General features: G+C 53.0%; 1 protein-coding gene across 1 annotated transcript; it reads right to left on the bottom strand.

The window, feature by feature from the left end:
* Window positions 1-1659: 1659 nt before the first annotated feature.
* ZC3H4 (zinc finger CCCH-type containing 4) lies at window positions 1660-22466 on the bottom strand. The gene is given in 18 exon segments (XM_048930278.1): window positions 1660-3013; window positions 3015-3526; window positions 4302-4429; window positions 4431-4535; window positions 5559-5602; window positions 5604-5964; window positions 6557-6885; window positions 6978-7087; window positions 7532-7643; window positions 9036-9146; window positions 9714-9835; window positions 9913-10024; window positions 11058-11200; window positions 11556-11775; window positions 12559-12588; window positions 12590-12673; window positions 13421-13634; window positions 21513-22466. Coding segments are annotated over 18 exon segments (4509 nt in total). The 5' UTR covers window positions 22406-22466; the 3' UTR covers window positions 1660-2134.
* Window positions 22467-23068: the final 602 nt, after the last annotated feature.

Below are 23068 nucleotides of genomic sequence, written 5' to 3'. Positions count from 1 at the left end.
AAAACCAACCCCTCTTCTCTCCCAAAACCCCCAATTCCACCTCAAAATCCCAAAGATTCCCCCAAATATCCCCCAATTCCACCCCAAAAATTCCCCCGGATCCCCAACCCCCCCCCCCCAAACCCCAAATCCCACCCTCAAAAAACCCAAACTTCACCAATTCCCCCAAACCCTAAAACCCCCCCAGTTCTACCCCAAAAATCCCATCTCCCTTCCCATGGGACAATGTTGGATTTTGGGGGCCAAAAACCCCCCAAAAAGGGGTCCGGGACGTCGTGCCAAAAACCACCACTTTCCTACAAGGCCTCAGAACCCAAAAGCAGCAGAAATGGGACCCAAAAGTGGGGACAGTGCTATTTACAGTTTATTACAAGTTGGAAAAAAAAAAAAGCCAAAATTCGGTTCAAGCTTTGCAAAAAAAAAAAGAAGAAAAAAAAAAAAACAACCAAAAAACGCCAATTTTGGGTTTTTTTTTTTTGTGTAAAAATGGGGATTTTTTACAAAAAAGCGCAACTTCTGTACAGGCGGAGGGGACGAGCGCACCCAAAAGTGCTGTTTTTTGGCCCAATTTCACCTTATTTAACACTTTTTTTTTGGGGGGGGGGGGGTGAAGGGGGGAGTTGGAGCCGGATGGGAGCTGGCAATTCATCTCCAATTGCCCCAAATTGGCAGAATTTCACCCAATTTTTTGGTGGGTGGGAGAGCGGAACTCGGCGTTTCTTTGCGGCAATGGAGATTTTGGGGCATTTGGGGGCATTTTGGGGATTGGGTTTAACCCAAAAAATCCCATCGGGGTCTTCAGGAGAACAAAACCAACCCCAAAATTGCCCCAAATGAGCCCAGATCCCCCAAACTCAACATTTTCACAGAGATTTGGGGGGTTTTGAGGCATTTGGGGATATTTTGTGGCTTGTTTTCCCCCCAATTTTGCACATTCCGGGTAATTTTCACCATATTTTGCCCATTTTTTTCCAAATTTCGGCTTCATTTTGGGTCATTTTCACCACATCCTGCCCATTTTTTTCCCCCACTTTTAACACATTTTCCCATTATTTTTCCCCAAATTCCCCACATTTCACCTCATTTTCTCCTCATTCCACCCATTCTTCCTCACTTCCTGCACTTTTCTCGTCGCATTTCCCCAAATCTCGCCCATCTCACCTCATTTTCCCCCACGTTTTGGGTCGTTCCCCCCACATTTTGGGTTGTTCTCCCACATTTTGGGTTATTCCCCCCACTTTTTGCTATTTCCCCCCCACTTTTTGCTATTCCCCCCCCCATTCCACACAACATCACTCCCAAACTCCACACGTTTCACCACCATTTCCCCCGAACCCCACACAACTCCATTTCCTTTCCCCCCCAAAACACCCCACCCTGCACTCACACCCCCCCAACCTCACAACCCCACGCCCTCCTTTGCCCCAAATTCTGCCCTATTCCCCCCACTTTCAGCCGCTCGCCCCACACCGTTCACACCAAACCTCGCCAACAGCCAACACAGCCCAACAGCCCCCATTAAAACCCACCATCACAGCCCACCAAGCCCCATTAGGGCCCAATGACCCCCACTACAGCCCAATAAACCCCATTAGGGCCCAATGATCCTTATTACAGCCCAACAACCCCCATTAGGACCCAACAGCCACCATCACAGCCCAACAACCCCCATTAGGGCCCAACGACCCCCACTACAGCCCAACAACCCCCATTAGGGCCCAACGATCCTCATTACAGTCCAACAGCCACCATCACAGCCCAACAAGCCCCATCAGAGCCCAATGACTCCCATCACAGCCCAACAACCCCTATCAGGACCCAATGACCCCCATCACAGCCCAACAACCCCCATCATGGCCCAATGACCCCCATCGCAGCCCAACAACTGCCACTGCAGCCCAACAGCCAGCGCTCCAGCCCAACAACCTCCATTACATCCCAACCAATCCCCATTAGAGCCCAGCAGCCCCCATGACAACCCAAAAGCCCCCATCACAACCCAGCAGCCACCATCACAGCCCAGCAACACTCCATCACAGCCCAGCAAACCCCCATTAGGGCCCAACAACTGCCGCTCCAGCCTAACGACCTCCATCACAGCCCAACAGCCCCCATGGCAGCCCAACAACCACCGCTACTGCCCGAAGGGTGACGCCGTGGGGTCGAAGCCCTTGAAGACATCTTTGAGTGACGCAGTGCTGTCCGTCTCATCCTGCTCTGTGCCCTCCGGGGCCGCGCTGTTCCCACTGTTCCCAGCCGTGCCCCTTGGCCGTGGTCTGTTGTAGCTGTTGTAGCGATCCTGCGCCGGTTCCGCCAGCGGCGATCGGCGGCTGTAGGGCTGATCCTTCCCACGTCCCCCCACACCGTCCCCAGCCGGTGGCGCCCGCGGGTCGTACAGACTGATGGCGCTCAGCACACGGCTCTGCGCCGCGCCACGGCTCAGCCGCGGGTCGTAGGGTGCCAAGGGGGTCCCAGCGTCACCCGCAGCATCGCCCGCATCGTCACCCGACTCACCGAGCTCCGGGGCTTTGGCTGCAGCTTTCTGCAGCCGGGGGTCCGACAGGGGTTTGCGCACACGGGGGTCGCTGGGACGCTCGGTGCCACCCGGTTTATCGGCAGGTTTGTCGCCAGCGCCCGCGGGTTTGTCAGCGGGAGCGGGGAACGCGTCGCCCGGCCCGGTGGTTTTGTCACCGGGTTGTTTGTCACCTGTGGCGTCGCCTGTTCTGTCACCGCCGCCCGCGCTCACCGTCTGTAGGATGCGGGATAACAGCTCGAAATCCGGCAGCTTGGAGGAAGGTTCTGTGGTGACGCCGGGATCCGTCGGGAGCGCGCGGTGCCGGGGGTCGGCGCGGTGCAGCCTGGGGTCCCCGCCGGGCGTTACGGTGACGTCCTGCACGGGGATGGGCAGAGGGAGGAGATCCTCGGGGCTCCACAGCACCATGCGGGCGAAGGCGGGCTTGGTGAGGGCGACGTCCCGCGGCGCGGGGACAAAACGGTGCCGGTGACAGCGGGGGGTCCCGAGGCGGCTGCCCCGGCGGCGGCTCCAGGGGGATGACAACGGGGCGGTCCCGTAGGGAACGTTCGGGATCGGCGTCGTCCTCCTCGTCGGGGAGGCGGGATTTGGGGAGGGAGTCCGTTTTGGGGTGGGAAGGGTCCGTTTTGGGGTTGTGGGGATCCATTTTGGGATAATCCGCCTCCATTTTGGGATAATCCGTCTCCGTTTTGGGATAATTAGGGTCCGTTTTGGGATAATCCTCCGTTTTGGGGTGAGGCGGCTCTGTTTTGTTGTGCCGTGCCAAGCGGGGGTCCCGCAGCCGGGGGTCTGCCGGCCGCCCCCCACCCCCCGACGCCGCTGCTTTCTGCAATCGGGGGTCCGCGGTGTGGGGCGGCCCCATGGAACCGGGGGGCGGCCCCATAGAGGGGTGGGGGGGCCCCAAAGCGCCGCTCTGCTGCCTGAGGGTGCGCAGGATGGACGAGACGCTGCCACCCTCGTCCTCATCGCTGGAGTACCACAGGGCAGCGTCACCTGGGGGGGTCGTTAGGGTGGTGTTAATGAGGGGGGGGGTCCAAATGTCACCAAATGAACCCCAACATTTGGTGCCTCCCCTGACCATCTGTCCCAAAGAGCTCTGATTTCACCAAACGAAGCCCCAAGTGCTCAAATGTCCCCAAACCCACCCCAAAATCCAGTGCTCCCCCCCAGACGATCCTACCCCAAATCCACCACCATTACTCCAAAGTCCCCAAACCCACCTCAAAATGCAGCGCTCTCCCAATTAGTCCCCTAACTCCCCCCCCAAATGGCTCAAATTTCCCTCCAACTGAACCCAAAATCCACTGCCTTCTTCCTTAAACTCCCCAAGCCCACCCCAAAACCCCAACCCCTCCCCTAAAGTCCCCAAACCCACCCCAAAACCCTCCTATTTATCATCAAAACACTCCGTACCCCCAAGCCCACCCCAAAACCTCCCACTCCTCACCCCAAAATCCAGTGCCCCCCCCCCGACTCTCCCACCCCAAAGCCACTCCATTGCTCCAACGTCCCCAAACCCACCTCAAAATGCAGCGCCCCCCCCCAATGAGTCCCCTAACTGACCCCAAAATGGCTCAAATTTCCCCCCAACCCCACCCCTAGAGTCCCCAAACCCACCCCAAAACCCTCCTATTTATCATCAAAACACTCCATACCCCCGAGCTCACCCCAAAACCCCCCAGGGAGCTCAGATTCCCCCCAAAGACCCTGAAAAAGCAGCATATCCCCCCCCCCCCAAGCCTCCCCAAGCCCCTCAGACCCCACTCACCCTCCTTGGGGTCCCTCTCGGGCCGCCCCCCCTCCGCCAGCCTTCGTGCCCGCTCCTCTTCCTCGCGCTGTTTGTGGCGGATGCGGAGGAACAGCGCGCGCTGCGCCGAGGGGAGGAAATCGGGGACGGGGGGGGGATCCTCGGGGTCGTGCTCTGGGGGGGGGGTCTGGGTACAGGTGGCTGCCGGGGGGGGGTCCTTCCATGTCCTCATAGGGAGCGTAGGGGTCTGCGGGGAGAGGGAGAGGGTGAGTGGAGGGGGAGGTGGGGGAGGGGGGTGGATTGGGGGGAGATGGGGAGTTATAGGGTGGACCTTGGGGGGAAAATGGGGGGTTATTGGGTGGATTTGGGGGAAATGGGGAGTGATAGGGTGGACTTGGGGGGAAAATGGGGGGTTACTGGGTGGATTTGGGGGAAATGGGGAGTGATAGGGTGGACCTTGGGGGAAAATGAGGGGTTATTGGGTGGATTTGGGGGGAAAAGGGGTATTTTAGAGGCAGATTTGGGAGAAATAGGGAGTTATAGAGGTGGATTTAGGGGAAATGAAGGGTTGAAGGGTGTTTCTGGAGGCAAATGGGATGTTTTAGAAATGGATTTGGGAGAAATGAGAGGTGACAAAGTGGATTTGGGGATAAAGGGGGCATTACAGAAGTGGACTTGGGGAAATGAGGGGTTATTGGGTGTATTTGGGGGGAAACAGAGCATATTAGAGGTGGATTTGGGGGAAATGAGAGGTTAAAAGGTGGGTTTGGGGGGAAATAGAGGGTTACAGGGGTGGGCTTGGTGGAAACGAGGGGTCATTGGGTGGATACAGCAGGAATTGAGGTGATATAGAGGTGGATTTGGGGAAAATGAGGGGTTATTAGCTGGATTTGGGGGGAAAATGGGGCGTTTTAGAAGCGGATTTGGGGAAATGGGGGGTTACTGAGTGTATTTTGGGAGAACGGGGCATTACAGGGGTGGATTTGGGGGGTATTAAGAGGTTACTGGGTATGTTTAGGTGAAATGGTGTGTTTTAGTGCTGGATTTGGGGGAAAACATGGCATTAGAGAGCTGAATTTGGGGGAAATGAGGGTGAAGGGGTGTATCTGGGGGGAAATGAGGGGTCGTAGAGATGGATGTGGGGGAGATGAGGGGTTACAGAGGTGGATTTTGGGGTAAGGGGGGTGTTATAGGGATGGATGTGGGGGAAAACGAGGTGTTAGAGAGGCGGATTCGGGACCAAAAAGCCCCAGATTGGGGCACACATACCTGGCCCCCCCCATGGCTCCGTGCTCCATCTCCATCCCCTCCGGGGGGGGGTCCATAGAATCCATCATAGTATCCCTGGGGGGGGCCGGCGCCGGGGGGCAGGAGGGCACCGTGAGGGGACCCCTCAGGGCTGTAGGGCATCATGGGGGGGCCCGGCCCCATAGGCATGTCGGGGTGCATGTCGGGGTGCATATCAGGATGCATATCAGGATGCATGTCGGGGTGCATGTCGGGATGCATGTCAGGATGCATGTCAGGATGCATGTCAGGATGCATATCGGGGTGCATGTCAGGATGCATGTCGGGATGCATGTCGGGGTGCATGTCAGGGTGCATATCGGGGTGCATGGGGCCGCCCATGGGGCCTGGGGGTCCTCCAGGACCAGGGAAGCGGGGTGGGGGGGGCCCTGGGTGCCTGCAGGAGGAGAAAACATGGCTTAGAGAGGAGTACTGACCCCCAAATCCCCATTTTCCACTCCAAATCTGCAATTCTCAGCCCCACATCCCCATTCTTCAACTGTAAATCCTCATTTTTCAGCCCTAAATCTCTCCCTTTCAGCCCCAAATCTCCCCTTTTCAGCCCCAAATCCCCATTTTCCCACCCCTGGGTGCCTTCAAGAGAAGATGTATGCGTGTGGAATGCATCAACACCCCTAAAATCCTCCTTTTCCCCCCCAAATCCCCCGTTTCCCATCCAAACCTCCATTTTCCCACCCCAAACCCCCATCCTTCCACTTCAGACCCCATTTTTCCACCCCAAATCCCTATTTCCTCCCACTCAAGTCCCCATTTTTTCCAACCAAAACCCCCGTTTCCCCCCTCCAAACCCTCCATCTCCCCCCCCAAACTCTCACTTTCCTCCCCATCCCCCCATTATTCCTTCCCAGATGCCGATTTCTCCCCCTAGACCCCCACTTTTCCCCCCAGATCCCCATTCCCCACCCCTAAACCCGAAACTCCCATCTCCCCCTCCGAAACCCCCAAGCAGGGATGGAGGGGGCACCTACCTGACCCCCAGTTTCTCAGCCAGCTGCCCCGTGGGCCGCACCACGATCTCAAAGAGAGACGGGATCTTTTTGTACATCTCCTGCTGCTGGGGGGACAGAGGCTCGTGCATCGGGGGGGGCATCTGCGGCCCCGGAGGGGGCATGGGGGGCACGGGGGGACCTCCAGGCATGGCTCTTCCATTGGGGGAAGGGGGAGCGGGGGGTCTGGGGGGTGTGGGGAGCAGCCCCACGCCGGGGGGAGGTTTGGGCAGCGGGTTGATGCCTTGTTTCTTCAGCTCCTCCACTTCTTTCTCATCCTCGGCGCCCGCTTCCGCATCGTCTTGGAGCATCTGCAAAGGGAAAGAACGAGGGTTTGGGGGGCAAAAAAGGAGGATTGGGGGAAAATGAGGGTGGTGGTTTTTGGAGGGGGGTGGTTGGGTACCTTGTCCAGCAGCTCTCGTGTCTCCTCGGTCAGCGGCGCGTGGGAGAACATGCAGTCATCGCCGTTGATGCAGTTGCCCGTGGTGTGGAAGAGCTTGCAGGGGAAGTCACGTGGGCTCGTTAAGGAGAAGATCATTAGGGAGAGGATAATGAGGAGGGAGCCGCAAGGGGGCTCAGTGAGTGGGATTTGGGTGTGCAGATCTGGCTAGAATCACTCCCCGAACTCCGTTCCGTTCCACTGGCAGCATACAAACCTCATTTCTCATGGATCCAAAGTTCAAAACGTGGGGTTGTTGGTGCCTACTGTGCCAAAACTGGGGCAGAAATACCCCAAACTGGGCCAAAATTTGGCTAGAATTCCCCCAAGCCTCCTTTGGATCATTTTTTTGGCCCTTCTCCTCCCTTTTTTTGCCCTCCTTTTGCTTTTTTTTTCCCTTCTTTTGGCCTTTTTTTGCCTCCTTCTGCCTTTTTCGCCCTCCTCCTGGCTGTTCCTTTTGGCTTTCGGGCGCCTCCTTTGCTGTCCTGCCCTCTTTCTGCCCCCATTGCCAAGGATATCATGCATGTAGGGGCAGTTCTCTGCCCTTGCACAGTACCCAGTGATGTAGAACTTGCAGAGTTCTCTCTTTTTGGGCAGCTCAATGTCGTGGCTGAAGTTGCAGTGCTCACCCTGGAGGAGGGAAGGGGGGAACATTGGGAAAAGAGCTCAAAAATTCACCCCCAATAAAGCCCTCAGGCATTGGAAGGTGGGATATGGGGGAAAGGAGGGGGGTAAAGCAGTGGATTTGGGGGAAGTTGGGTGTTCCAGTGCTGGATTGGGGGGAGATTTGGTGTGATAGTGTTGGATTTGGTGAAAATCATCTTGGTGCTGTGGATGTGGGGAAAGTGAAGCATCAGAAAGGTGTATTTGGGGGAAACGAGGCGTTGTGGCATTAGATTTGGGAGAAATGAGGTGGTACAGAGGGGTACTGGGGGGGAAATGGGATGCTACAGAGGTGGATGTGGGGGAAACAAGTCGTCGTAGCTGTGGGTTTGGGATAAAGAAGGGATTACAGCAGAGAATTTGGGGGAAATTGGGTGCTGTAGAGGTGGATTTGAGGGATGAGGGGTTATAGAGGTGGGTTTGGAATAAAGAAGAGATTCTGGCAGAGAATTAGGGGGAATAGTGTAGAATAGAGGTGGATTTGGGGGAAACGAGGTGCTATAGAGGTGGATCTGTGGGGAAATGGGGTATTATAAAGGTGAATTTGGGGGAAATGGGGCATCACTGAGCTGCATTTGGGAAAATGAGGAGTTAATGACTGTATTTGGGAGAAACTGGATATTTTAGAGGTGGATTTGGGGAGGAAATGAAGGGTTATAGAGAAGGAGTTGGGGGAAACGAGGAGTTAAAGGGTAGACTGAGGGGAAGTGGGGCATTTCAGAGGTGGACTTGGGGGAAATGAGGGGTCATTGGGTGGATTTGGGGTAAAGAAAGGATTGCAGCAGAGAATTTGGGGGAAACCAGGTGTTATAGAGGTGGATTTGGGGGGAAATTGGGTGCTATGGAAGAGGATTTGGGGGAAATGAGGTGCTATAGAGGTGGATCTGGGGGGAATTGGGTGCTTCAGAGGTGGGTTTGGGGGAAATGAGGTGCTATAGAGGTGGATCTGGGGGGAATTGGGTGCTTCAGAGGTGGGTCTGGGGGAAATGAGGTGCTATAGAGGTGGATCTGGGGGGAATTGGGTGCTTCAGAGGTGGGTTTGGAGGAAATGAGGTGCTATAGAGGTGGATCTGGGGGGAATTGGGTGCTTCAGAGGTGGGTTTGGGGGAAATGAGGTGCTATAGAGGTGGATCTGGGGGGAATTGGGTGCTTCAGAGGTGGGTCTGGGGGAAATGAGGTGCTATAGAGGTGGATCTGGGGGGAATTGGGTGCTTCAGAGGTGGGTTTGGAGGAAATGAGGTGCTATAGAGGTGGATCTGGGGGGAATTGGGTGCTTCAGAGGTGGGTTTGGAGGAAATGAGGTGCTATAGAGGTGGGTTTGGGGGACAGAAGTGTGAGTGCTGTGGGGTTGCGGCTCACCCAGGTGCAGCGGCCCTCCACGAAGTATTTGCAGATGACTTTGCCCTTCTTGTCTGCAGGAGGGTGGGTTTTGTCGTGGTCCCCGCGGCGGTAATTGCCACCTCCACCATCCTGGGGGGGTCAGGAAAGGAGGGGAGAAGTGGGAGCACTGTGCATCACAGGGCAAAGGGCACAAAAATGGGGCAGGAAGGCGACTCTGGGGCACGGCAGCGGAGAATGGGAAATAAGGGGAAACGTGGGGGATGTGGGAGGTGTGGAAATGTGGGAAATGTGGGACAGGTGGAGCATAAACCATGGGAAATGTGGGAAATACAGAACAGGAAATAAGGGGAACGTGGGAAATAGCAGAAATATGGAACATAATACGAGGAACGTGAAATATGTGGGAAGTACAGAACATGAAATATAGGAAATGTGGGAAATACCCAACGTAGCACGGTGGAAATATGGAACGTGGGAGAAATAGAGCACAGAATGTGAGAAGTATGGAAGGTGAAAGATGAAACAAAGCACAAGAAGAACAAACTGTGGGCACTGCAGAGAGGAACCATCACTGCTTGTGCACCCTTGGGAGCGTTTTGGGGACACGTGGGCCCCTCCTCCTCACTCCTGAACAGCAGCTGGATGGAAGCAGTGCAAAGAAACGTGGCAGTGATTAAAAATGCACTCAATTCTCACCATGTCCTCGTCGTAGTAATCGTCGTCGTCGTTCATGGCGTTGCCCTTGGCCATCCTGCCGCGGCCGCGGCCTCGGCCCATCCCTTTGTTCCCTCTGCCCCTGGGACCGCGGCCGCGACCCCCGATTTAAGCCTAAAAAAGGGGGAAAAGGGCCGTCAGTGCCACGGTGGTGCTCAGGGGAGGGGGCTCAGAGGGGCTGGGGGCTCACCGCGCCCGCGCCCGTCCTTGTTGCGGCGGTACTGGCCCGGCTCCTTGCTGCTGTAGTCCTCGTAGTCATCATCGGGGCCACCGGGATCCTCGGGGTCACCGTACTGCGGGGTGCAGAGATCCCACAGATTTAATCCCAATCCCAGAGCTCTCATCCCCATTTTTAAGCTTCTATCCCCAATCCCAGAGCTCTTCTCCCCATTCTTGAGCTTCTATCCCCAGTCCCAAAGCTTTAATCCCAATACTAAAGCCTTCATCCCCATTCCTGAGCTTCTATCCCCAATCCCAAAGCTTTCAGACCCAATCCCAGAGCGTTCAGCCTCATTCCTGAGCTTCTATCCCCAATCCCATAGCTTTAATCCCAATACTAAAGCCTTCATCCCCATTCCTGAGCTTCTATCCCCAATCCCAGAGCTCTTATCCCCATTCTTGAGCTTCTATCTCCAATCCCAAAGCTTTCAGACCCAATCCCAGAGCGTTCATCCCCATTCCTGAGCTTCTATCCCCAATCCCAGAGCTCTCATCCCCATTTTTGAGCTTCTATCCCCAATCCCAGAGCTTTAATCCCGATACCAAAGCCTTCATCCCCGTTCTTGAGCTTCTATCCCCATTCCCATGGCTTTTAGCCCCATTCTCATCCCTTTTTGCACCAATTCCAGCACTTTCATCCCCATCCCATCCCCTTCAGCCCCATTCCCGTTCCCTCTTCCCCATTCCCATCCATTTCCACACCCTTTCATCCCTTTTATCTCCATTCCCAGCCCTTTTTGCCCTATTCCATCCCTTTTCATCCCATTCCATCCCTTTTATTCCTATTCCAGTCATTTTTGCCCTATTCCATCCCTTTTTGTCCCATTACCACCCCTTTTATCCCCATCCCATTGCTTTCCGCCCCATCCCCAGTCCTCTTCCCTCCAGACCTGTCCATTTCCAGCCCCTCCCATTCCTTTTATGTCCATTCCCAGCACTTTTTGCCCTATTCCACCCTTTTTCATCCCCATCCCACCCCTTTTCACCACCCTCCCATCCCTTTTCATCCCACTCCCATCCATTTTCACTCCATCCCAACCCTTTTCACTCCTGTTCCCGTAACTCACAACCCTCCCAGCCTCTCAGATCCCCATCCCCACCACTCACCTCCATCTCCTCCTCGTACATCTCCTCCTCATCCTCCATGTGATCCCCTCGGCCCCGACCACGGTTGCCCCGTCCCATTCCTCGGCCGCCCCTCATGCAGCCCCGACCTCGGCCCCGGAACCCACGGCCACGGCCACGGCCACCTAGGGAAGGAATGGAGGCATCACTTGGCAGATTCTGGTCGATTTCAGCCCAAAATGATTAAAACTGGGGCAGTGGAGCTCAGGGTGAGGTTTGGGTATGGAACTGGGGTTTCAGTTGTTGATGGACTGTGGCAGATTTCAGCCCAAAATGATGAAAATTGGGGTAGTGCGGCTCAGAGTGGGGTTTGGGTCAATTGCTGATGTTAGAAGTTGATGGATTGTGGCAGATTTCAGCCCAAAATGATGAAAATTGGGGCAGTGGGACACAGGGTGAGGTCTGGGTATGGAATTGGGGTGTTTTTTTCCAGTCCCAATGTACCAAAAAAGGGAGATTCCAGCCCCAAAAGCTCTGTACCTCGGCCCCGGTGCGATCCCTCCTTTGCCCGTCGGTACTGGTTCAGCTCCTTGGCGAAGTCGTCGTAGTCGTCCTTCGGCCCATCCTCATCCTCCTCCCCTTCATAGCGGCCATATTCTTCGGCCTCATAGTCCTCATAGGAGCCATAGCCTTTGGGTTCCATCTTGGAGTATGGCTTCTTTTGCATCGGGGCGTTGTGAGAGGAGTAGGGTTGGTGGGGCTGTGGGGGAAGAGGAAGAATGGGAACAGGGCTGGGGTCCTGCAGGGAATGGGGCTGGGGTCCCATTGGGAACAAGGATGGGATCCCATTGGGAATGGTGGTGGGATCTCAATGGGATCCCATTGAGAACAAGGATGGGATCCCATTGGGAATGGTAGTGGGATCCTGCAGGGAATGGGGCTGGGATTCCATTGGGAATGATGATGGGATCCCGTTGAGAACAAGAATGGGATCCCATTGGGAATGGTGGTGGGATCTCAATTGGAGCAGTAATGGGATCCCATTGGGAATGGTGGTGGGATCTCAATTGGAGTGGTAATGGGATCCCATTGAGAACAAGGATGGGATCCATTGGGAATGATGATGGGATCCCATTGGGAATGGTAGTGGGATCTTGCAGGGAATGGGGCTGGGGTCCCATTGGGAACGATGATGGGATCCCATTGAGAACAAGGATGGGATCCCATTGGGAACAGTGATGGGATCTCAATGGGAGCAGTGGTGGGATCCCATTGGGAATGGTAGTGGGATCCTGCATGGAATGGGACTGGAATCCAAATGGGAATGAACGTGAGACCCCATTAGGAAGGGTGGTGGGATCCCAATGGGACTGGTGGTAGGATCCCATTGGAAATGGTGGTGGGATCCCACTGGGAACAGTAATGGGATCTTGTTGGGAACGGGGCTGGGATCCCATTGGGAACAGCTCTGAAAGCCTTTTAATGACAAAACCCCTCAATTTCCCCATGTTTGGGGCCCGCACTCCATTCTCCCAGCACTCACAGGGATGTAGGGGGGGCTGTAGTCCCGGTACCCGGCGGTGCCCCCCCTTCTCTCCAGGGCTGAAGTCAGAGTCATCGCTGTCATCGGAGAAATCATCACTGGACGAGGCGTGTCGCTGTGAGGGAACCACACATCAGCCCCCATCGTGGGCTTTTTGGGGTATTTTTATAGAAAACTTTGGGTTTTTAGGACCCCGGTTCTCCTTACATCAAATCTTCATCGGGGGGGAAAAATCCCCCATTCCCTTCCACCGCATTTTGTTTGAGGAATTCCAATTTTATTCATCCCAAACTTCATTTTGGACGGATCCACAAGGAGCATTTTTGAAGACTTAAGGTCCACAAAAGGGCATCTTTTAGGACGCCGGGACGAAGGAACAGCATTTTTGAAGATTTAGGGCCCACAAAGGGTACTTTTAAAGATGTAGGGACCCACAAATGTCATTTTAGAAGATTAAGGACCATAAAGGGCATTTTTGAGGACACAGGGACCCATGAATGTCATTTTTGAGCATTTAATCCATAAAGGCCATTCTTGAGGACAAAGGGACCCACAAAGGGCATTTTTGATGACACAGGGGCCAACAAGGGGCATTTGTGAAGATGTAGGGACCCACGAGTGGCATTTTTGAAGACACAGGAACCCAACAAAGGGCGTTTTTGAAGACATAGGGACCAATGAAGCTCATTTTTGAGGATGTGGAGACTTAGAAAGGGCGTTTTTGAAGATGTAGGGACGCACAAAGGGTGTTTTTGAAGACGTAGGGGCCCACGAATGCCATTTCTGAAGACACAGGATCCGACCAAGAGCGTTTTTGAAGACGTAGAGACCCACTGAAGGGCATTTCTGAGGCCCGGCTCACCTTGTGCTTGGATTTTCTCTTCTTCTTGGCTCTCCTCTTCTCCTTCTCGCGCTCCTTACGCCGTTTCCGCTTGCCGCGTCGGTGCGACCGCTCCCCATCCGAGTCGCTGCCGTGCCGCTCTCCCTTCTCCCTGCGGCTCCGCGTGGGCCGTGGCTCCGGGGTTTCCTCGGCACCGTCGTCCTCCAGCTCGCCCTCCTCCAGCTCCCCATCTTCCCTGTGGGGTGAAAGGGGAGGATGGGATCAACGTGGGGCTGCGCTCGAAGAACTGAAGGTCAAACCTGACCAAGGCCTCAAGTTCTGGCCCTCAAACCTGATTGACCTCAGCCTTAAAACATGGCTGTGACCCTAAAGCTGGAGCCTGGCTTTATCTGACCCTAAAACCCAACCCTAAACCTGACCCCAGCCTGAAATCATGACCCTAAAACCCAACCCTGGCTTTAAACCCAACCCTATCTGACCCTAAAATCCAACCCTGGCCTTAAATTTGGGCCCTAAAACCTGACCCTGGCCTTAATATCAGACCTTAGAATCCAATACTGACCCTAAACCCAACGCTGGCTTTCCATGCTGTCCTTAAAACTCAACCCTAACCTGAAATCCAGCCCTGGTCTTAAATTCTACCTCCAAAACCCAACCCTGGCCTTACATCCAACCCCAAACCTGACCCCAGCCTTAATTCATAACCCAACCTTAAAACACGGCGCTGGCCTTAAAACCTGACCCTAAAACCCAACCTTAAGACCCAAACCTAACCCAAAACCCAACATGAAGACCCAAGCCTGACCCTAAAACCCAACACCAGCCCTAAATCCTGACCCCAACCAGCGGAGCTGGGCTGAATATGGCACACAGGTGGATGCAGAATGCAAACCCCAATGGCAACTGGATGGGGTTGGAAATTTGGGGAGGGGGAATATTGCAAAGAGGGGCAAAATTTGTTCCAAAAGAGTGAAAATCTGCTGGAAGATGGCAGAATATGCCCCCAAAAAAACCATCTGCCCAAAGATGGTGAAAAATGACAAAATAAAGGAAAAATCAGCTGCAAAAGGCAGAAATCCACCCAAAGGTGGCAGGAATTTGCCCCAAAGTGGCAGAAATCCACCCCAAATCCCAAATTCTCAGCACCATTTGCTCGAAGCCACGGGACCTGACATCCACTTCCTGAATTTGTTGTGCTTGGGACGAGTGTTAATTAATCCCGAGCTCATTTGGGTGGCCCTGACCTAATTACAAGGTAGGCAACATCAGCGGCAGGGCAGAAATGGCCCCAAAAAAGCCCCAAAAAGGCCCTAAAAGCCCCGCAAAAGGCAGTGGAAAAACGCCTGGAAGACGACTGAGCTCATTAGCAGGCAGCTGTTCATTAATTAACTAATTAACCAATCAGTCCCGGGTCCTCCAGAGAGCAACGCTCCCTGAGGAGCGTGTGATGAAATAGGAAAAACTGGGAGGAACTCCCCCTGTACTCCACCTATAGCCCCTATATGGGGCACAGCAACAGGTTCTATAGGGCCTCCTGCACCCATACCCACCCTATGGAACCCCTGTATGGCCCTCTTCTACTTGTACTTGCATTATGGGATGTATATATGGCTTCTATAGGGCCTCCTGCACCCATAACCCACCCTATGGAGCCCCTTACGGCCCTCCTCTACTTGTACTTGCATTATGGGATGTATATATGGCTTCTATAGGGCCTCCTGCACCCATACCCACCCTATGGAGCCCCTTACGGCCCTCCTCTACTTGTACTTGCAGTATGGGATGTATATATGGCTTCTATAGGGCCTCCTGCACCCACACCCATCCTATGGAGCCCCTTATGGCCCTCCTCTACTTGTACTTGCATTATGGGATGTATATATGGCTTCTATAGGGCCTCCTGCACCCACACCCATCCTATGGAGCTCCTTACAGCCCTCCTCTACTTGTACTTGCATTATGGGATGTATATATGGCTTCTATAGGGCCTCCTGCACCCATAACCCACCCTATGGAGCTCCTTACAGCCCTCATCTACTTGTACTTGCATTATGGGATGTATATATGGCTTCTATAGGGCCTCCTGCACCCATACCTACCCTATGGAACCCCTGTATGGCCCTCTTCTACTTGTCCTTGCATTATGGGATGTATATATGGCTTCTATAGGGCCTCCTGCACCCATACCCACCCTATGGAGCCCCTTATGGCCCTCCTCTACTTGTACTTGATTATGGGATGTATATATGGCTTCTATAGGGCCTCCTGCACCCACACCCATCCTATGGAGCCCCTTATGGCCCTCCTCTATTTGTACTTGCATTATGGGATGTATATATGGCTTCTATAGGGCCTCCTGCACCCATAACCCACCCTATGGAGCTCCTTACAGCCCTCATCTACTTGTACTTGCATTATGGGATGTATATATGGCTTCTATAGGGCCTCCTGCACCCATACCTACCCTATGGAACCCCTGTATGGCCCTCTTCTACTTGTCCTTGCATTATGGGATGTATATATGGCTTCTATAGGGCCTCCTGCACCCATACCCACCCTATGGAGCCCCTTACAGCCCTCCTCTACTTGTACTTGCATTATGGGATGTATATATGGCTTCTATAGGGCCTCCTGCACATATACAGACACATATACGCCCTTCTCTACCTCTACTTGTCCTATTAAACACATGTATAGTTTTCAGATCAGGCTGCAGTGTTCCTATGTTCACCTCAGGAAACATATATGGTTTATATACGGTCCTCTCCGACTTAAATCTGCCTTATGGGGCACACGTGGCTTTTATGTGGCTTTTTTGCCTATACTCACCCTATAGGGCACATACATAGCTTCTATATGGCCCTCCTTTACCCATATCCCTATATCCACCTTACAGGACCCAAACAGTCCCTATATAGCCCTCCTCCACCTCCACCCACCCAACAGGATACATATAGGACTTATATATGGCTCTCCTTTACCTATTAACACCCTACAAGACACATATAGGATTCCTGTATCTCCTTCCTTGACCTAAACTGTCCCTACAGAACACATATATAGTTTCTATATGGTCCTCTTTCACCTATCAACACCCTACAGAACACATATAGGATTTCTATATGGTCCTCTTTTACCCATTAACACCATACAGGACACATACAGGGTTCCTATATGGCTGTGCTTTACTTACATCCACCCTACAGGACAAATACAGGATTCCTATAGGTTCTCTTTCACCTCTATCCACCCTGTAGGACACATTTAGGGTTCCCTTATGGCCCTGCTTTACTTATATCCTCCCTACAGAACACATATAGGGTTTCTATATGGCCTTTCTACACCCATAGAATTCCAACAGGACACATTTAGGGTTCCTATATGGTTCTCCTTTCCCTATAACACCCTACAGAATACAAACAGGGTTCTTATATGGTTTCCCTTAACTGTAACACCCTACAGGACAGTGATTCCATATGGCTCTCCTTTACATTTATCCACCCTATAAGATGCATATAAGGATCCTACAGGGTCCTCTTTTACCTATACCACACTATAGGACACAAATAGGGTTCCTATATGGCCCTCCTTTCCCTGTAACACCCTATAGGATACAATTAGGGTTCCTATATGGCCCTCCTTTCCCTGTAACACCCTAAGGATACAAATAGGGTTCCCATATGGCCCTCCTTTCCCTATAACATCCTATAGGATACAAATAGGGTTCCTATATGATCCTACTTTCCCTACAACACCCTACAGGATACAAATAGAGTTCCTATATGGCCCTCCTTTCCCTATAACATCCTATAGGATACAAATAGGGTTCCTATATGGCCCTCCTTTCCCTATAACATCCTAAGGATACAAATAGGGTTCCTATATGGCTCTCCTTTCCCTATAACACTGGACAGGATACAAATAGGGTTCCTATATGGCCCTCCTTTCCCTGTAACACCCTAAGGATACAAATAGGGTTCCTATATGGCCCTCCTTTCCCTATAACACCCTATAGGATACAAATAGGGTTCCTATATGGCTCTCCTTTCCTTATAACACCCTACAGGATACAAATAGGGTTCCTATACAGCCCTTCTTTCCCTGTAACACCCTAAGGATACAAATAGGGTTCCTATATGGCCCTCCTTTCCCTATAACACCCTATAGGATACAAATAGGGTTCCTATATGGCCCTCCTTTCCCTATAACATCCTATAGGATACAAATAGGGTTCCTATAGGGCCCTCCTCTAACACCCTATAGGATACAAATAGAGTTCCTATATGGCTCTCCTTTCCTTATAACACCCTAAGGATACAAATAGGGTTCCTATATGATCCTCCTTTCCCTATAACATCCTAAGGATACAAATAGGGTTCCTATATGGCCCTCCTTTCCCTATAACACCCTACAGGATACAAATAGGGTTCCTATAGGGCCCTCCTCTCCCTATAACACCCTATAGGATACAAATAGAGTTCCTATATGGCTCTCCTTTCCTTATAACACCCTACAGGATACAAATAGGGTTCCTATACGGCCCTTCTTTCCCTATAACACCCTAAAGATACAAATAGGGTTCCTATATGATCCTCCTTTCCCTATAACATCCTAAGGATACAAATAGGGTTCCTATATGGTCTTCCTTTCCCTATAACACCCTATAGGATACAAATAAGGTTCCTATATGGTCTTCCTTGCCCTATAACACCCTAAGGATACAAATAGGGTTCCTATATGGCCCTCCTTTCCCTATAACACCCTACAGGAAACAAATAGGGTTCCTATAGGGCCCTCCTCTCCCTATAACATCCTAAGGATACAAACAGGGTTCCTATATGTTCCTCCTTTCCCTGTAACACCCTATAGGATACAAACAGGGTTCCTATATGGCCCTCCTTCACCTCTATCCACCCTATAGGGCACTACAGTTCCTATAATCTCCACTTTGAGGGTTTGGGGCAATTTTCCCCTCTTTCAGGCTCAGAAGAAAATCCTCCATGTCGGGGATTTGGGGGAAATTCCCCAATTTTAAGGGAAATTCTCAACTTTCAGGAATTTGGGGCAATTTTCCCCTCATTTTTTTGGGATCAAAGGAAGATTCCTTCACGATTTTGGTGAAAATTCTGCCCTTTCAGGGGCAATTCTCCACTCCTAGGGGAAAAAATCCTTCTCTACTTCAGGATTGGGGGAAAATTGCCTGATTTTAGGGGAAATTCAGGGGAAATTCTCCACTTTTTGGGGATTTGGGGCAAATTGGGCACTTTTAGGGGTGGCGCTTGGGGGAAAATGGGGCACTTTTGGGTAAATGGGGCCCAAATCAGCCCCAAAATGGGAAAAGAACACAAACAAAAGTAACAAAAATTAACAAAAAAAAATAAAGAAAATCGGCCAAATAACCACAAATTTGGGACATGGGGCGAACGTGGGGGAGAAGGGTGGAAAACGGGGCTTTTTGGGGGCTTTTTGGGCCATTTTTGATGTTTTTGGTCACGCTGGGGGCCTTTGGTTCACTTTCTGTTTTTTGGGCCATTTTGACACTTTGTCAGCCTTTTTTTGGCACTTTTTTTTCAGCCATTTTGTCACTTTTTGGCCTTTTTTTTTGGCACTTTTTGTCACTTCCAACATTTTCTCACTTTTTTTTTTTTTTAACATTTTTTTTTCACTTTGTTTCGGACTTTTTCGTCACTTTTTTTGGCCATTTTGGTCACTTTTTGTCACTTTTTTTTGGCCTTTTTCTCACTTCTTTCTGGACATTTTGTCCCATTTTTTCAGGAACTTTTGTCACTTTTGGACACTTTGGGCCTTTTTGTCACTTTTTCCCCCTTTTTCTCACTTTTTTGGGGACATTTTTGTGTCTTCTTTGAACATTTTGGTCACTTTTTCTTTCACACATTTCTGCCACTTTGGGACCCTTTTCCCAATTTCCCCCTTTTTTGTCCATTTTTTGGACATTTTGGTCTCAATTTTCACCTTTTTGTCATTTTCGGACCATTTTTGTCACTTTTTGGACATTTTCTGCCCATTTTGGGGGACATTTTGTCAACCCCCCCCCTTTTCCTTACAGTTTTTTGGACATTTTTGTCACTTTTTTTGACATTTCTTTGCCAATTTTCCCTCATTTTTTGCCCCTTCTTGGGACTTTATTTTTTTCTTTATTTTTTTTTTCTTTTTTTTTCCCCTTCTTGCCACTTTTTCCCCTATTTTGTCACTTTTTGCCCATTTTTCTCACTTTTACAGGGACTTTTTTTTGTCCCATTTTTCCTTGGACCTTTCTGTCCCTTTTTTTTGGTCATTTTTGTCACCTTTTCAGACATTTCCATCACTTTTTTGGGACACTTTTCACTCTTTTTCCCCTTTCACCACAATTTTCCAACCCATTTTTCCTCTTTTTGGCCTTTTTGCCCTTTTTTTTCCAGGCCACCTCACAGCAGTGTTTGTATTGCAGTCACATTTGGGGGCAGAACTGCGTGCTTTGCTTACTGTGACAAACACATCATTTTAGTGCTCAATACTTGCAGTTTTTGGGGGCAAAATGGGCTCTTTCAGCTATTTTTCGGTGCCAGCTCCTCGCCTGAAGAGATCTTGGGGTTCAATTTGGGGCGAAAAGGGGGGAAAAAGGTCAACATTTTGTTACTGCACCATATGGGGTCGACCCCAATCCCTGGCCCCCCCCCCCCCCCCCCCCAAAGTGGGATAATTGCATACAGCTCATTAAGAAAAAAAGCAATTAATCATCGTAAAGCCTCAAGAAAGTGATTTGGGAGGAAAAAAAGTGGAAAAATAGTGTTGGGTTTTTTTTTTCCTTGGGGGGTGGGGGACAACAGTGTGGGGGCTGTCAGTGCTTGAGGCTGCACACAGGGGGGCCTTAATTAACCATTAACTCTTTAGGAACACCATTAATTGCCCTTACCCCCCCCCCCCACATTTGGCTTCTAGGGTCCCTGCCTCTGCCCCCCCCCCCCCCCATTCCTCTTCCCCACTGCCTTTTTGTGTCCCCCTCCCCCTTACCATAAGCTTTGAAACCCTCCCACCCCAACTCCCATTACCTCAACCCTCCTGCCCCCCCCCACCCCCCCCCTTAACCTTAAAGAATCCCCACCAACCCCTCAACTTTTAGGACCCCCCCCCCCCCTCCAGCCCCCTTCCTGTACCTTTCAGATCACCCCCCCCCGACTCCTTTTTACCTCAATCTTTGCCCCCTCCCCATCCCTTTCACTTCAGGCCTTGTCTCCCCCCACCAAACTCTTCCTCTCAACCTCTAAGCCTCCCCTACCTTAACCTTTATGACCCCCCCCCCCTGCCTTTCACCTCAGCCTTCCTCCCCTGTTACCTCAACCATTAGGACCCCCAGCCTCTTTCCTCCCCCTAATCTCTACTTCCTCCCAAGACTTTAGGACCCCACCCCCCCATCTCTCTTCACCTCAACCTCTCCTACCCCCCCAACCTTAACCATTAGGCCCCCCTCCCCTCACCTCCACCCCTCCTCAACCTTTGCCCCCCATTAGCACCCCCCAATCTCTCTCACCTCAACTTTTGCCCCCCCACCTTACCTCAACCTTTAGGATGCCCCCCCCCCCCCCCTTAACCATTAAGACCCCATATCTCCCTCACCTCAACCTCTATCCCCCTCCCTACCTGAACCTTTAGGACCCCCCCCACCTTAACAGTTAGGAGCCCCTTATCTCCCTCACCTCAACCTTTAGTACCTCCCATCCCATGCCTCCCTTATCTCAACGTCTGCTCCCCCCCCGGACCTTTAGGACCCCCCCCCCCCCTTTACTATTAAGAGTCCCACTCGTCCCTCACCTCAACTTTTGCCCCCCCCCCCCCCACCTTAACCACTAGGAGCCCCCCCAATCTCCCTCACCTCAGCCCCACCTCCCTTCACCTCAACCTTTGCTCCCCCCCACCTCACCCTTTAGGCCCTTCTCTCTCCCCTAAGTCCCCCCCTCACCTTTTACCTCCCCCTTCCCTCACCTCAACCTCTGCCCCCCCCTTCACCCTCCCCCAACTCTCCCCCTCCCTCCCCCCAACACCCCAACCCACCTCCCTCTCCCTCCTCCCCCTCCCCCCTCCAGGAGCCCCCCCCGGCCCTCGGCGGTTACGGGACCTTTCGTCCGGGCCGTGCTGAACGTGGAGCGGCGGTGCCCGGGGGAGGCTGCAGCCCCCGCCCTCGGGAGGTGGGGGGGCGGCGTGCGGGCTGGGGGGGGACGCGGCGGCGGCGGGGGGGACACTCGGGTTCTCCACGGCCATTGGAGGGGGTGAATTCACGGATATGGAAGGGGGGGAAGAAAAGGGGGAAGGGGAGGGGGGTCGTGTGGGGGGTGCAACAGTCACTGTACGGCGCTGTGGTTGCCCCCCCCCCCCGCGGGACGCGCGCACAAAATGGCGGCCGGCGGCGCCCTGAGGGGGGGCGGGAAGGGCCGAGCGGAGGCGGAAAAGCACGAAAGGAGGGCGGGGATTGACGAAGTCGGGGCGGAGAGAGACGAAGGGAGGGCGGAGAATGCCGAAATGCGGGAGGAAAGGTACGGGGGAAGGGCGGAGAAAGCCGAAGTGGGGGCGGAGAAAACCGAAGTTAGGGTGGAGAGAGGAACGGAACTGAAATAGGGGCGGAGAAAACCGAAGGAAGGGCGGAGAGAGCCGAACGGAACTGAAATAGGGGCGGAGAAAACCAAAGGGCGGGGCGGGAGGAGCCGAGGAATAGCGGAAAGTCCCGAGGCATAGCGATGGTTGACGAAAAGTACCGAGAGGTAGCGAAGAAAGCCGAATGGTACCGGAAGGTACCAAGGAGATGACGGAAAATTCCGAAGCGCGCGCGCGGGGGGAGTAGCGGAAAGTTCCGAGGGGTAGCGGAAAGTTCCGAGGGGTTAGCGGAGGTAACCGAAGGGTACCGGAACATACCGAGAGGTGGCGGAGAGTCCCGAGCGTTCTGAGGAGAACGGCAGCGGCGGCAGAGAGGGAAATGGTGGAAAAAGAGGAGGGGGAGGGGGGGCCCGGCGGCATCAGCGAGGAGGAGGCGGCACAGTACGACCGACAGATCCGTCTCTGGGGGCTGGAGGCCCAGAAACGGTGTGTGTGTGGGGGGGGGGGCGATGGAGGGGAGTCGGGAGTTGGGGAGGGTCTTTGGGGGGAGGGGGGGGGGTTTAAAGGCTCTATGAGGCCTTGGGGGGACGGTTGTGAGGGGCTTAGGGAGGCCTGGGGGTGCTGTGGGGGCTCTATGGGCTTTAAGGGGGTGCTTTGGGGGGCTCAGGATGGCTCTGGGTGTCTTTATGGGGGCTCTATGGGCAGTGAGGGGCTCTGGGGGGGGGCTTCGGGGGGCTATAGAAGGTTGGGGGATCTTTATGGGGGCTCTATGGGCTGCGAGGGGCTCTTGGGTGGGCCTTGGGGGGGCTATAGCAGGCTCCGGGGGGCCGCTCAGGGGGGGCTCTAGATGGCTGTGGGGGTCTTTATGGGAGCTATATGGGTTGTGAGGGGCTTTGGGAGGACTTTTGGGGGACTATAGAAGGTCTAGGGGACTTTATAGTGGATCTATGGGGTGCTATGGTCTCTGAGGGGCTTGGAGGATGGAGTCTAAAAGTGAACTGGAGTGTTTGATAGGGGATGTTAGGATTTATAGGGGCTGTGGCGGCTCAGGATCCAGAAGTAGGAGAGTGGGGGATGGAGGGG

This window comes from Lagopus muta, chromosome 37 (genome assembly GCF_023343835.1).
Source record: "Lagopus muta isolate bLagMut1 chromosome 37, bLagMut1 primary, whole genome shotgun sequence".
NCBI lineage: Eukaryota > Metazoa > Chordata > Aves > Galliformes > Phasianidae > Lagopus > Lagopus muta.
Note: the sequence above shows the minus strand (reverse complement) of the source record. Positions and strands in the feature narration are given on the sequence as shown.